The sequence below is a fragment of the Vanessa cardui genome, chromosome Z (genome assembly GCF_905220365.1).
Source record: "Vanessa cardui chromosome Z, ilVanCard2.1, whole genome shotgun sequence".
NCBI lineage: Eukaryota > Metazoa > Arthropoda > Insecta > Lepidoptera > Nymphalidae > Vanessa > Vanessa cardui.
In genome coordinates this window covers 982,111-998,002 of record NC_061154.1, presented here as the reverse complement: position 1 = coordinate 998,002, position 15,892 = coordinate 982,111, and the positions used below count along the sequence as shown (strand labels likewise).

At 29.1% G+C, this 15,892-nt stretch overlaps 1 protein-coding gene across 1 annotated transcript; it reads right to left on the bottom strand.

The window, feature by feature from the left end:
• Positions 1 to 9,473: 9,473 nt before the first annotated feature.
• Positions 9,474 to 14,570, bottom strand: LOC124543093. The gene is made up of 8 exons (XM_047121132.1): positions 14,282 to 14,570; positions 13,468 to 14,130; positions 13,234 to 13,294; positions 12,933 to 13,057; positions 12,265 to 12,343; positions 11,711 to 11,840; positions 9,994 to 10,059; positions 9,474 to 9,553 (listed from the first exon to the last, which is right to left on the bottom strand). Exons 1-8 carry the CDS (start codon positions 14,298 to 14,300, stop codon positions 9,482 to 9,484), a joined length of 1,215 nt encoding a protein of 404 aa, XP_046977088.1. The 5' UTR covers positions 14,301 to 14,570; the 3' UTR covers positions 9,474 to 9,481.
• Positions 14,571 to 15,892: the final 1,322 nt, after the last annotated feature.

Here is a 15,892-nt window from a genome sequence, read left to right as displayed (position 1 = left end):
TGTTACGTACCTCTATTTAGACTGGCTCACCTTCCTTTCAAACCAGGACAAAACAATACTAAGTATTATTGTTTGGCAGCCGAACATCTGATGAGTGGGTGGTACCCACCCCGACGGGTTTAAAAAAGCTATAAAAATTAAAATTTCAAAACAAAATTCTTAGAAATGATAAGTCTTGATTTTATGTAAACGATTATATCGTATTTTTAAGACGCTTTTATAAGCTTGAGCTGTATGTATGTATGTAACTATGAGCGCGATTTTCAGCTATTTCTAATTCGAAACTTTGCATATGTATTAAGTGCCAATGACAATGCAATTAGCGTGTTTTTTATAAACTATTATTTTACTAACAATATATATATATTTAAATTGCATATAAATCATCTGCAAAATATGATTGGTTCCGAAATCTAAGATTTTTATTCTTGTGTTATATATGTAAAAACATGCGTTATGATAGTAAATGATACCTGTTTAGATCATACATAATATCATATACCTAAGTTGAAATTACTCAAAAGTAGGTACAAATAATATTTGGAAGTAAATTTATAAATAGGTAGCTAATAAGATTAAATTGATTATGTAATAAATGCAATTAATTTGATACATAATTGATAAGTTAAAGTACTTTTTTGGGGAATATAACAATTTGATTGTTTTTTTTCTTGTTACCGATATGGAAAGAAGAAAATATTGTTACCATTAAACAACTAAAGTTATTATTGTTAATGAAAAACTCTTCTAAATTAGATTATTTAAGAAAGAAAACTTTTAATTATGAAAATAAAATAAACGTATCTGATTGAAAAATTATCCTCCATAAATTGATTTAGGTAGAAATTATTACACTATAGCGCCAGTTATGAGTTTACTTAGTCTATGTGTAGTTTTCTGTTCAATAGGCTATTAAACCAGTAATACCAAATAAAATTTTAAATCTTAGTCACAAATGGGGGGTAGGTGTAAAAAAATATTCGTTATCAGGCATAGTACAAAAACATCTGCTAGTAACGTAAACAAATGCATGTTTACTAAGGCCCATACCACAGTGAATTATGACTTTTAATAAATATAAAAATATTAATTATTTACTATAATATAGGTATTTATAGTCTTTATATAATATTTAATACTGTATTCTATTTACCGAGTAATAAAATTAGTATATGTAAAAAATATAGGCAAGGATATTTATGTTCAGTTCCCATAATTGTGAATAGGCGAATACGTGCGGCTGAAGGAAATATACATTTGCCATATATTAATTTATAAACGAATAAATTCCTTCTACTAATCCTCGTGGTTTTTAAAAACCTATTAATGTAATGCTTATAAAGTTACTGTCGTTGTTTAGTAACAAAAATATTATGTGAAAATAAAACACATATAATAATTTGAAAATTCTTTAATTAAAACTATTCTCGACAAGGCAAAAAACTATATCGTTTGACAATATCCTACTACTTTTATATCCAAATAACTATATACATTAAAGTTTTATATAGTATATGTCTAAAAATCTGAAATCTATTTTAAAATAGCGGCTATTGTGTTATTACATTAACTTAATATACATATATCATATCGATATTGTTATATTGTATGCACATTTAATACTTATGTAAATCATCAGATCAATAAAATCCATTTCCAGTCAATAAGTGGATTACTAAAAACTGTACCTAAATCATAACAACAGTTTTTTCTAGCCTGATTATAGAAGAAAATGTGGGTAGAAATAAATTTAGTATGGGCTGTTTACGATTCGAGCTAAATTTAGGGGGGATAAAGGAGTGTGGGGAACAGGTATATGACTCCCAGCACAAGCACGGTGCGTCCTTTTACTCGCCAGCTACATCCATAACAGCACAAGTATAAATTTTGTACTTGAGTAGATTTGTTCCGAGGATACATTTAATATGTAGAACAGGAAACTGGCGAAAATGTAAAAATTAAGACAATTCCTGGTTGTCTTTACGTCGTATTGACTCCAAAGACCACGCAGTCTACACGTTCCATAACTTTCGGAAACGTGGCCTAGTAATCCAGCTTCTACCAACGCAACTGCGGGGATCAAGATTCAGAGGAGCCAAATGAACTAATCAAAGATGGAAACTCATATTATGAAGCCTTCCGACGCCAGCAAAGCTGTGGGCCAGATGAACACACACGCCGCACCAGTGGCTTTCCATTTAAGAAGTAAGCTCGATCGTTTTTATTTCTTATATTTTCAAAATTATGCAATTAACATGTACGTGTGTATAATTTCTCACAAGACTTTGAAATCTCCTCAAATTCTTTAAACAGGGCCGTATTTAGGGGAGGGCAACCGGGGTAACTGCCCTGGGGCCTCCACATGAGTGGGGGCCACATCAGTTTTCAACGAGTTAACAAATACCGAGATATAGTCAAATTTATAATAATGTTACTACTTAATATTTTAAAAGTTACCGATACAAAGTAATTAAATCATAGCTTATTGATTGAAATAAAAAAAGTAAATAATTCATGATAATATAATTATTAGGTTGTTCTCGCTTCTGTTTGTCTAGGGCCCCACTGCTTTGTGGCCCGGGGGCCTCCGGACCTTTAAATCCGACTCTGCTTTTAAATATACACTTCTATAACACTTTGTGGCACTTTCGTTTTGCTGCCAAAAATATAGCTTAGTATATTTATTCCTACGTTAATATATTTACATATTAACGACGTAATCGATCAATGTAATACGTAAAAGTAAAGTAGCAGCCTGTTTTCTCCATCACGCTGCTCCAATGTAGGTTTCCGTGCATATATTTAGAACCTATATAAATTTAGAATATTATCTAATCTACGCACGTTATTATATAATCTTAAGCACGTTTGCGTATAAAAGTAAAAAAATAATAACTTTGGTAAATATATAAAAAATTCTTAGAAATGCTGCTTTCCTAGCCTTCCTGATTATCAAATATATCTACAACCTACATACATACATTTCATTTAATATCCATAATTACTGTAAGACAGTAACTTTTGGATAAAGATAAACAAATCACTGAGGCATTTTATTTATTTTAAATTGACTTCGTAACGAAATAGAATGTTATATATTAAACTATTCATTTTTTTTTTCAAAATCTACCATATTACTGCTTTGTTGCTGTTATTTCATAAGTTAAATAATGCATTAATTCAATATATTCCAGTTGAGATGCCGCAAGATTGGCTGTTGTCCAAAACGTCATCCCTTGTTCGTGCTCTACTGGTGCTGCGCGAGTGAGGCCGGGCTGCTCTTTACTACCATCAGCTAAGCTGTCCCTCGTGCGTCAACGCGGAGAGGAGCGTATACATTATTTTCATACTTATTAGTAAATCATTCGCTGTTACACATGTATAAACTTTGCAACTTAGAGCCAGTAGATGATTAAAAATGCGTTTCAATTCGACCAACGTTTACTATTTTTTTTAAATAATACGGATTAAGTTGTAATCAAGGTTGAATATGATTAAGATGATCAGTAAGATGGGGGCCCTAACTGCAGTCATAACGAATTTAAAATTTAATGACCGTAGTATAAATAGTTCGGTCATATTTAAATATCGAAGTTGCTCGAGTAATCAGCATAGTTACCGATACAATAACAAAAATAGTATATACTAAAGTGTGTAATATGAATTTTCAAGTGTGTATTTCACGTACTACCTATGACATATTTAATCACCGCTTAAATTTCTCACTCCCAAACATTCTATATACGTTCCAAAGTATCTAAATACAAATAAGTAAATTCGGGCCGAATCAAAGATATCTGTGATTCCAACGATTTTATATTCCCAATAACTTTTTTAGACCTAACCCTATTCTCGTCGTTTTCCTAGTGGGCTCTCGATTTCATATAAGCTAATCACTAGGGTAATCAGTCTATCCGATCATAATCATCCACTAATAGATCAAATACGTGATATACGTAATAAACGACAACTCATTATTGATTGTTCTGAATTTAAGTTTAAATAGTTTATTAGACGTGGAGGTTACATTCTTCTTCAGTCGAAATTGTAGGCTTTAGTCGCGTGTAAGATTAATCGTTTTATTCTTGATATTATGTTTAATGAAACCAGTCTTGTTCGTGAACTAAGATTATATATCCCAATCTGGCTTGCGTTCCCAAAATTTGAATTTAAGACCTCATCACTCGAATCAACGAGAACATATCAGTACCCTGTCCCCTATTATTTACTATACTACCGACCTTTTCTATGGATTGTTACATTAAAACAATTCAATACCTACATAATGAAACATTATTATTAAAAATTACTACAACATATTAGGCCTTGTAAGTTTTTAATTTGTGCACCGTATAGATAAAAAAAAATATAATTCAGCAATATTTTCTTATATTAATTTATAATATTAAATAAAATATATTATAAAACACCAATTTGTCCAATGCAACCATTCTATTAAAGCGATCAGAATGGCTTTAAGAATATACGTCTAACATTTTATTTTCTTCGGAAATTTAAAATTTAGAATTAAAAAACATTGCATTTATTTATTATAATAATGGACGAACAAATATACTGTCAATAGTTTTCGACTAAATTAATTTAATTAATAATATGCATTAAGAAATTAGTACTTTCCACACGTACAATTATTTTTAAACCTGTAACCCACATTTAAAACAAACAATACTACTATAAGGGGTGATTAGTTATACAACATTATACAATGTGATCTCTGGAATGTCAAAACAATGACGCCAGACCGATCGGTGACGTCACATGCTTGACACTCGGTTCAAAAGTTAGATGAACTTAACATATATACCAGACATTATATATAGACATATAACTCGACAAAATATATATACAATTTAAATTGAATCGCTGTAAAATGTAAACGAATTAACGTCACAACCTCACAAGGCTTTTTATTTAAATCAATAATCAACACGTTATTAATAATAATTTTATTTGTGCATAAACGACAGGCTAAAAGTTGTTCTAATAAACATAATTAAGGGTTATTGAACTTGACCCTTCTAGCACCATGCCATCGAAATTATAACACATACCATTATTTTGTTTACATTTTGTCCCCATCCTTGAAATTCGAATAAAACTAAATAAATAATAGGCATTGAATTTTACAAGCTAACCGACTTATTATTTTATTTCAAATGACTGTATAAAATATATTACAACATATAAATTATCTTAAAGAATGTTCTCAATTTAATTATCTTAACAGTATTTGTTTTAAAACTCTACCTCGCTTAATATAAATACCTTAAATATATTTGACACTAACATACATTAATATACTATACTATTTACAAACAGAGCCGGTTTCCACTAGGTGGTACATTACCTTAAAAATGGACAGCACTGTTAGTGAAATGATTTTTCATGGATTTCTATACTGTTAATAATAACTATAGTTTGTTTAAATTTATTCCTGCATAGATAATGTTAAAACCTAGTGCAAACCGGACCATTGATTAAGACATCTTGGTGAAGTAAACCACTCCCCGCTAATACTTTGAGCATTGTTGTTAATAGCGGTCAGAGAATTATTAATATTTAAACAGTGCGGAAATATTTAAATTATAATTCGGTTTTTATTAGTGGCAACACTTATTTTTATAAACAAAAAATAAATTTGAAAATAGTAATGTCATTTTAATTATCAAAAATGAAAGCTAAGACAATTGTGAGATCAAGTAAAATATAAAAACTTTTTAGATAGAAAATGTAATTAATAATTTAAAAAAAATTAACATATCATTCGTAAATAATGGTCATTTTAAAGGTGCTGACAGAATATTAATATACGTATTAAATATCGAAACATTAATTAATACAAAATAATAATATTATAAACTAATCTTTGCATTCTGACATTTTTATATATAAACTGACCACAATAAATTAAAAAAAATGTTAAGTATCACCCTATTTCATTTAAGTGGTAAAGAAACACAAACATTAGATGTACGTATTATATGCTAATAGCACTATATTCTGCACTACAATCTTGATTAAATTAATATATTCTTATTCATAATAAAAACCCTTAAATCCACTTAATAATACTTCCCAAGTAATCTGACATTAAAATATTATCTATTTACACGAATTTATAGTACGACAGCTAACCAAACTATATTTTATTTGTTCGTTTTTACATCTTATTTGATGAGAATAGGCTAGGCAAGCTCCACTGGTGATAGATTGGCAACACTATTTAGGTTTGGTATTTATTACTTAATCATGTTCAATTACCGTGTTTTAAATTAGTCTAGAATTACAAGACATTAAATTATATTGTATGATATATTTAACGTCGTGTTTTAAACCTTATTTCAGTATAAGGCTTATTATTAAAAATTTATTATCTTTCGGTAATTTAAATTCACACACATAGCGGCATCGTAAAATGCATACACAAATATAGTTTCTTCAAGTATATTGCTTCAAGAAACTTAAAATATTATTCAGCGAGTGCGTATAAAATAAAAAAAATTAAAATATTGACAAGTAAAGTTATTGGACAACAAACGAGGTTATTAATAATGAAAAATGCTTATTTAGCAAAGAAATTAATTAGGAATTATTATTTCATTTCAAAAACATAAAAAAACGATGTGTGAGAATAAATAACGAATGATGACAATCTGTTAACTTTTAAAATAGTAAGGCTATAAAAGTTTAATTATATTTGTATAAAAGTAATTATAAATAAATTAAATGGAACTAATAAAATCTAGCATAACTAGAAAATCCACTGTTTTAATTATACAAAGGGTTTAATTTTTGTGACTGTTTGAATTCTGTTTTTTTAATAACAATATATGAAATACGAAGTATAACTTAATCAATTTTAATGGGTTGTGTACGAAAGTATAAAATGACTGTAATTTTTTACTTACAATATTTGTTATGATTTAATTATCAAAGGTATGCAATAGAATGCCAGTTCATTCAATGTACGCACGCAAAAGTGAATATAGCATGCAGATGTGAAAGTGGTCTAGAATGATTATAAGTCATGTGTGAATAAGGAAATAAAAAGAATATTTTAGCTTCTGTAAAGAAGTTTTTATAAATTAGGATATAACATAAATCATTTTACACTAGTCTGAAATATTTATTTCAATATAAAAATGTTTTAAAATTCTCATAATGGCTATTATATAAAATGCTGATACAAACATCCTGTTCTAAATGTTTTCATTGAAACAAAGTCAGTGTCGTCAAATATTTATAAAAACATTTCATTGTAGCCTCTAAAATTAAATGACTGTTACAAATTGTATAAATCACAATATATACAATATAGTAAAACGTTGCAACTTAAAAAATAAACAATAGAGCATGCGTGATCGGCTACACTTGTTTCATATTGATAATATATAATTTAAATAACAAAATGTCAGTCTGCAAACAACCGATTATATTCGAAAACAATATATCGTCTTAAAAAATAATAACAACGCGTTGCAAAAAAATCGTAATCTTATATGACGTGGAATAATAAAACATTTTAAAAAGTTTGTGTTCTCATAATATTTACATATCACTGTTATAATTAGAGTTGTAATGGAGTTCTACATTTCTCAATATTTGCTAGATGTGATGATGTGATGTTGTTTGATAAATTATTTGTTACTACTCTTTCACTTAATTTTTTGAATCTATACCCATTTTTATACAAAAATTTAAAATGAATGAATCATTGAGACTTTCCATCACTGAGCTATCTGGGTTGAAAGTAATATAAATTTTGCTGCCCTGTGCTTAAAGATACTACAGATTACAAAAATATTTATCGATTATATTCTCTGCTTAAACATATTTATGTAAACAAGATCTAAGCTGTATTAATATACAGTGTTTAATTATGTACATATGTACAAATAGTGAAATCATCAAAGGCAAAAAAAGGATTACTAAATTATTTACTTGTTTACATATGTATTTACGGTACTGTTAATAATGAAATTAAGATATGATATCACTATAACAATATGTTTTTCCAAATCATAAATATACACTATTCAAATTATGCTTTATACAAGAAGTATGAATCAGTTTTTTCAGGATGACATTGATTGTACATAGTTATTTAGTCTAGTTGCTTAATCACATCCAATTTCATTACTAGATGTATATAGTTATGTTAGACAAAGATCAGCCATTAGTTTAGAAGTTAACATTCGATAGTGATCGTTTATTAAAGCCGATGTCCTCTCGAGCTGGATAAAAACGGGAGAAGTAAGTTCTGCCTACATCCCACGTTTTTATATTAGAGTTGACAAACATACGAACAAGTAAATGCTTAAAACTCCCTTGGCGTCGTCGTAAAGTTAAAACATATTCCAAACTTATAATAACCTATGTTTAAAATGTTCGATTTTTTTGCAACCAATTGTATTTACACATTAGAGAAATAATGTTCATGTCAAGAGCTGCCCCTCACGGAAGAGGCAGCTTTACCATCATCAAAGCTCCATGACGACACTTTCCGTCCGCTTTATTCTGAAATTACAAAATAAATATATAAAACCTTTTTTGTCATGATTTGTCTTGTAATCACATTTCAATATTCGATATTGACAAAGAATATTTTTGATCATTTTTTTAATTTCTACATACAATTATGTGTTAGGGCTTTGTGCACGCCCTACATTTTTTGTAGTGGTTAAGTAACATTCATCACTCATTCTACTATTAAACACCAGTACTCTCTTCTTGTCTTTGGGTTTGAGGGGTTTGTAACTATATCGAGGCGCTTTTAAGCGAAGTCTGAGTAATATTAACCACTGACCATCATTGCCATTTCATCAGTCTATCTAAATATAAGAAAAGTACAATTTGAAAATCTAGATTCTATCTACTTAATCTCTTTTATTTAACTCTTTCTCCCTTTATCTTTTATTTTCATTCATTTAGTAACAGTTTAATATCAATTTTGCACACACTGCTCTTGACAATATAAAGTCTAATGTATTTTCTTTTGTGGTACATACATAACGCATGTATGTAGATGCAATATGGAAATACATTAATATTACACCAAATATGTCACATAGTCAAATTTTTAATGAAGTCCTTTTTACTATTTTCATGTATGTGATGCATACATAAAAATTAGTATGTATAAAGTTGCCTTCACCCATTTTGTGCAAAAATTAATTATTTTCAACTTTCATTAAAAAAAATGTATAGAGTAGTGTTTTTATTTTTTATAGATGGTAAATAGCTTAGTGGTATGTGGTTATCACTACATATAACAGACATAACATAACTGGTGACTTTAGCTACACTGGCTAACCTTATCAAACCAGAATACAGAAACAGTATTATGTTGCTTGGCAATAGAATAAGTGATGTGTGGGCGAACCACCCCTGATAGGCTTAAACAAAGCCCTAATACCAAGTCCAGCTTTTAGTTAATTATTTAATAATATTACCTTAAATATTATTTATCTTCTCCAAGTGTAGAAAGTCTACTGGTGACATTCATTATTGTGTTTAGTTGTTCTAATAGTGACTGAAACGAAAATACAAATAATTCATAAGTTAAATAGAGGTCTACTGGTATGTTTATGACTGTTTTATTTAAGCGACATTCACGACATTCCGATCGTAGTGACCGCACGCAAGTGAAAAGTCACTAACAGTAAATATTACCAAAATGAATATAATTGACTAATTCCTTAGACTAAAGTAAACAAAGTTACATGACATTCATAATTGTTCTAACACATTCTTTTTGTGTAATGTATACTTTTATAAGTATTTTTTGAATCATTTTTCAGAAGTAACAATGGCAGGACCATTAATTTTAAATTTTAATAAATACTTCAAAATTTGATTCATAGTTAGCTGAAATTCATGATAACTTTTAATACGACTTTGATGCAATTTGACAAAACTTTTAATGCATATTTTAATTAATATTTAACTTTCGATAAAATCTTGTATTCTTACCTTGTCTTTATTATCACCATTTAGTAAATTTAAGCCATTTGTATGGCTCTGAGATTTCGACGACAACTGAAAATTGAGAATAAAAATTAATGTATTTCAAAGATTTCATTTGTCTGTGAAGTTAATACTATTCGGGGAACATGGATTGCATACATTTTAAATATTCAAATATCAGAAGGCATAAATCCATCAGCAATGTGGTAAATGGCCACTGTGTATATACTGTAACTGCTAATTTGTAGTGTCATATTATGTATTGACCTTATACTATAATATATAATATAAAAATAGTATTAATGCAAAAAAAATATATATGATAATTTTATTACTGAGACAACCCCTATATAGACAATTCTTGGTATTGAAAGATTTTGAACAATCTATAGTATTCATAGTGTTAAATATCAACAAAGTTGAAGAAATTTTGGTAGTGAAATGAAAGTGGTTATAAGTAGTAAAGCGGAATGATGTGTTATCATAAAAATGCATAATATTCAAGAGCTGTTTGCAAAAAACAGCAGAGCTACTTCGCATGGAATGTGAGAATTTGGGATTAATCTTAACTCCTAATATAATATTGATGTATGTTAAGGTACAATTGTTACATAAAAAAATTCACGTTACACACTTTAGATTAACAGTATCGGTAAAAACATTAAATAAGTTTAGGTCAGAATTATAGATGTATAAATTTCAATTAGATCCAAACAATACTGAATAACTGTATGTTATTGTACTAAACATTTTTATAAATGGGAGTAATCCTAAAGTTTAGAAAATTAAACAGTAAAGTGAGCTACCAATCTGAAATTGGGGTAGTGCATAAATTCTACTTCATTTTTTTTTTTAAAAATATGTTACCAAATGAATTTCAAATTCATATTAAATGAATGAATGATCTTGTCCAAAGTACTTGCTAATGAGCAAGTAATGTATTCATGGAGATGTTACTTTTATTCTATAAAAGTTCTGATATTGCAAAATGCATGTTGGGTTAGTAACTAAATTACCTACATTAATAAGCTTTATATTAAATAATTTTGTCTTATATTCTTGTCAATTTAAAATAGAACTTAATAATTTAGTGTGATTTATCCTTACAAACATACATGCAATGGTTTGCAAATTGCTTTATAGCACAAACCATATTTGTCAATTCATAAAAAGCATGCATGTTAAATTAATTGTTTATATGGATAAATCATGCTATAAATGAATCAATTAGGTTTTATTTCATTTGATAAGAACATAAGATGTACAATGATCTTAAATCATTTGGTATACAGCTTATCAATACAGGTCATTTGGTTTAGAGAGATCACGCTAGTCAACAAACACTTTTCAACATCAGAACTTTCATAGAATTACTTTGTACAGTACCTCTATGGTCTGTCATGTTCTTTGTGCTTAACCTTATTGTATTGTTATTGGTAATGTGCATTAATATGTACATTTGTGCATATTTTGGTGTCTCACTTTACTGTCATTTGTTTGAACATATAATTATGTACATAAAAGTTTAGTACAAACAAACATATATTTAGTATTGTTAGGTACTATTTTGATATATACCAGACATATAAAAGTCAATAAGACTGATGAATCAGTCCCTATATGACAAATAACCATGGCGACAGCTTGGGACATTTGTGTATTTGTTATTATTGTTTAGGGTATTATAATGTTTTATTGATCATCTTTGTCATATTCAACTTACTTGAGGCTTAAGCAATGCCATTATTATTGTGTAAAGCTTTTCGCTTTTTTTGTCCAAGATGGCCATCTTTTTGTTAAGCTCCTCTTTGGTTTGTCTCATCTTTTGTACTTTATCTTTATTGTATTGTAATCTGCAATGTGCATAAATTATATGAACATTTGTGCATATGTTGGCGGCTCACAGAATTAAGTAAAAAACATAAACATGTTCTCTATTAAATAAGAACTTACAGCAGGTAATACATTCAATGCAACATTATCATTAAACATTACAATGTGAGCCACCGCCGCATATATCATTAAAATCACTTAGAATACATATTTTTAATATTATTATATATATAAAACAATGCAGTATTTCAGAAACATTTGCTTATAATTTACTCGTTAGAAATTCATGCAAAAATAATTGGTTTTTATATCGCTTTTGCTTTACCCTCGCCTATATTAATATTTCGCGATACACAAATATAAAACGAATGTAAAATTAAGAAAAATAATATATACATACTATATTTTAAATAATATGAAAACGAGCGTAAGCATATATCAAACCTGAACTCCATGATATCACAATGTTTGCATTTTTTTGTCAAGTGTTCATTGGTGTCGAGGTCGCACGGCGTACTTCCGACTGCAGAAAAAATTTGCAAATAAATGACACTCGCTTCGCGAATTTCATCAGTTTCGATAATGTTATTATGTAATGAAAGCTGTGCTTCTATTAGATGGATTGAAATGTTGATACAATGATATTTTCTAAAGATGTAAGTTGTTACAACCCATATGCTTTTTATACTTATATAATTAAACATGTCAAAAAATAAAGTCTATGACCACACTAAGCACAACATTATATATTATTTTTAAGTGAGTTTTTCATTAAAGATGCTTGCATTATACTTCTAGATATAGTAAATGTTTAGCTGGTAAAAAACTTTAGCAATATTTAGTTGGTAATACGTGTAATTAATTATTTGAACGTTATTTTCGATTCAAATATTATGTCGCCTTTTTTCGCTTCAGCAAGCAGTTTATTTAATATATAAATTAATGTCCGATCATATTGCAAGCAATATTAATAAAAAATAAATTCGCTAGCAATTTTGCGTTTCATTAAGAGCCATATTTTTTAAATATTTTATTGCTGCCATTTAAATTGTAAATATAATTTACTTTAAGCTTATTTTAGTTGTATAAATTAATTTTAGTAATTAACTTACACGATTCGATATTGCTCCATTCTCGTTTTAATGGTGATGTATATCTAGTTGGTGGTAAGAGATCTGTGAATCCTCTGGTTTCCAGTGAACTGGAAGGTATGACATTTAATATTGACTTGTCTATTCTGAAATAAACAAAGTAAAGTAAAGCTTTGTATTAGACACATCATTTAGCTTAAATTATGTTTTGACTTTCTTAATTTTATGTAGACATTATCTTGCAAATTGAATACCAGCCAAGCTTATAGCTTAACACAATTCAACTTTATAGGCGTCTGTTAACAAAATCTTAAATACTTACTCTGTATGCAATGGTGGTGGAGGATTTGTGAATGTTATAGGTGGCAAATCTGGTTGTGGTTCTGTAATAAGAGAGAGCAGTAACTTCATAATTATAAAATTATAACCTCATTGAAATAATATATACAACTGAAAGTTTACAAAAAAGATGAATTATAGGACGAACATAATAGAAAAGATTTGTATTAAGTTATATTATGAGAAAATTGCGAAGCCCTGGATAACCAGGACATACCTTCAGGAGGAGGAGGCGGTGGGGGCGGTTGTAAGACTTTCTTATGGTGAGCCAATGCATGCGGTGGAAGAATTCCAGTTCTATAAAACTGACGCTCCTCAAACACATCTGCATGAACGTATTTGCAATTGGCAAATGTGCATACCGAGTTTTGATATTTGTGACAGAATGTATATACACCTTCCAGCTGTGATACATCATACTTATGAGCAAATTTACAAGTGCCTTGTCTTTTACATGTCCCTCTAATGTAATCTCGACATATTGGCATTTTTGTTTTATCTGTTTGTTTCTCTGGTGTTACATTTTGTGTTTCACCATTCCCTTGTGACTCTTGGTTATCAATTTCCGGAGAAATACCACATGCGCTTTGGTAATCTGTGTCTTCAACCTCCTGTTTAACTATCATATTTAAATATATTGGACTGTCCGGAGGAGGAGGGTCTAGAGGTAAAGGAGGCTGAACGACGGGCGTGACTCTTTCCGACCTCCCAATATTAGGCGGTGGCGTCGGATCCGGAGCGGTATTAGGACTGGCCCGATTCGTTATTTGTAAATGGTCCATTTTGGATTTCATAAACTTTTTCATATTTTTAAAATTCGGCGATGGTCTAAATTTAATCAAATGCTCTTCTACACCAACTCTTTTACAACCTTTTGGGTCTGTAAAATATGAAAGGATCGAAAATTAGATAAGCTTTTGTTAGATCTAAAAAAAAAAAAACACGTGCGACCTTGAGTTTGACACAACTATTTACTAAATAAAAATAGCACGCAGTCACACATATTAAAAATAATAAGATTAAGGACTCGCCTTTCTGTGAAACCTGCATTTACTTATATTGTTCGTGAATGCCAACGCCTTCTCGATGCAGTGCAGTTTTGTTATTATTCATAGCCAGCTGTGGCTTATATAGATAGTACCGCATATGTTGAATTGTGGCGTTGCACTTAATTTAAACAGAAATAACACGTCCACCAAAGTTAAACGTCGAGTAAAGAATGTGTTAAATAAACAAAAGAACACTTAAATAATAGGTAAAAACATCTGAACCACTAAAGTGAATACAAGATGGCGGCGAGTAACGCTGACGACTATCGAATAGTCGAATAATTTGTACTGCAGGGTTGCCAGCTTCTCTATATGCATATTTGTGTTATTTGAAAACATAATTACCAATAACGAATGTTTAAATATAGCTTAATTATATAACGGGATAACTCTTAATTTAAGTACTCTAATACTGTTGATCATAATTAATATTTCAACCAGTTATCGATCGATCCAATTATATATCTTGGTAATAAAACTTTTATGGTAATGTATGATTAATGTATTCAAAAATATTTTTTAGGTTTAAACAAAACTTGGACTTACTACATTTTAATTAAAAATATATGTGTATAATATCCGTCCCAAATCGTATATAGATCTTTTTTAACGAATGCGCGCCCTCCATATAAAATAATCGTCGTGCATTAATTGTTAGTTATATTGTTGTTGATGATTGGCTACGCACTCATATGCTTGGTTTGAGCGTAACATCGAATTTCTTAGACTGAACTTATTTAACCAAAGTAATGCTAACATTGTTTACGTATCCATAAAAATGTACTTTTAGTTTTTGTAGTTATATTTTTTAAATATTTTTTTGATAGGGATGTGGGATGCTTTACATACTAGGGCAATGATTTTTTACCTGTGCATTATCGTGTTATAGAAATCGAGCACTAATATTCAAAAGGCATAATATTGTACTTGTAGGTATTCTTAATTATCAAGATAAATCTCAACATTATTCAGTATTCCAGTAATATAATTCTAGACTGAAGTAAAACACCATTTCGGAAAACTGTCTATTTAGAAATTGAAATCGACCGACTTTTTGAAACAAGATAGTGTAGACAGAAAAAGAAAAAAAAAAGCTCTTTTAATGACAAATCTGAACATAAACATTCTCAATGCGCGACTGAAACTAGGAAATACACCATAAACGCCGATGTTTGCCAGTTCTATTCAGACTGTGTGTTCATGTTTTTGTTGCTTTTACTGGGTAACATAACAGCTTCATGGACCGCGGATTGGGTATGGTTAGACTGGGCTGTGGTGTTATTATCCGTAATGATTAGATACGTGAATGATACTAAAAATAAAAAATGTACCTGAAATCTTTATAATGTATGATGTAACTGGAATCTTTATAACGTATTATTCATATATATATTTTTTAAGTTTCTTGTTGCCTTTTTTACAAAAAATCAAACTTATTTTGGACTGAACTTCAGAACATTTAAAATAATTGATTGGTTTAACTTTTTTTTTACCTAGAACCAATGTGAATTTTTTTTTACTATTATCTGAATAAAAAATCTTATCTAACTAAATGTAAAGATTTAAAATGATTAAACAAGACATGTCCTTTTA

Excerpts from the sequence above, each read along its gene's own strand:
- LOC124543093 (XM_047121132.1), bottom strand. Across the intron at positions 12,344-12,932 it reads ATGGAGCAATATCGAATCGT|TCGGAAGTACGCCGTGCGAC; the intron begins GTAAGTTAATTA and ends TTTTTTCTGCAG. Across the intron at positions 11,841-12,264 it reads TGTGATATCATGGAGTTCAG|ATTACAATACAATAAAGATA; the intron begins GTTTGATATATG and ends TGCACATTGCAG.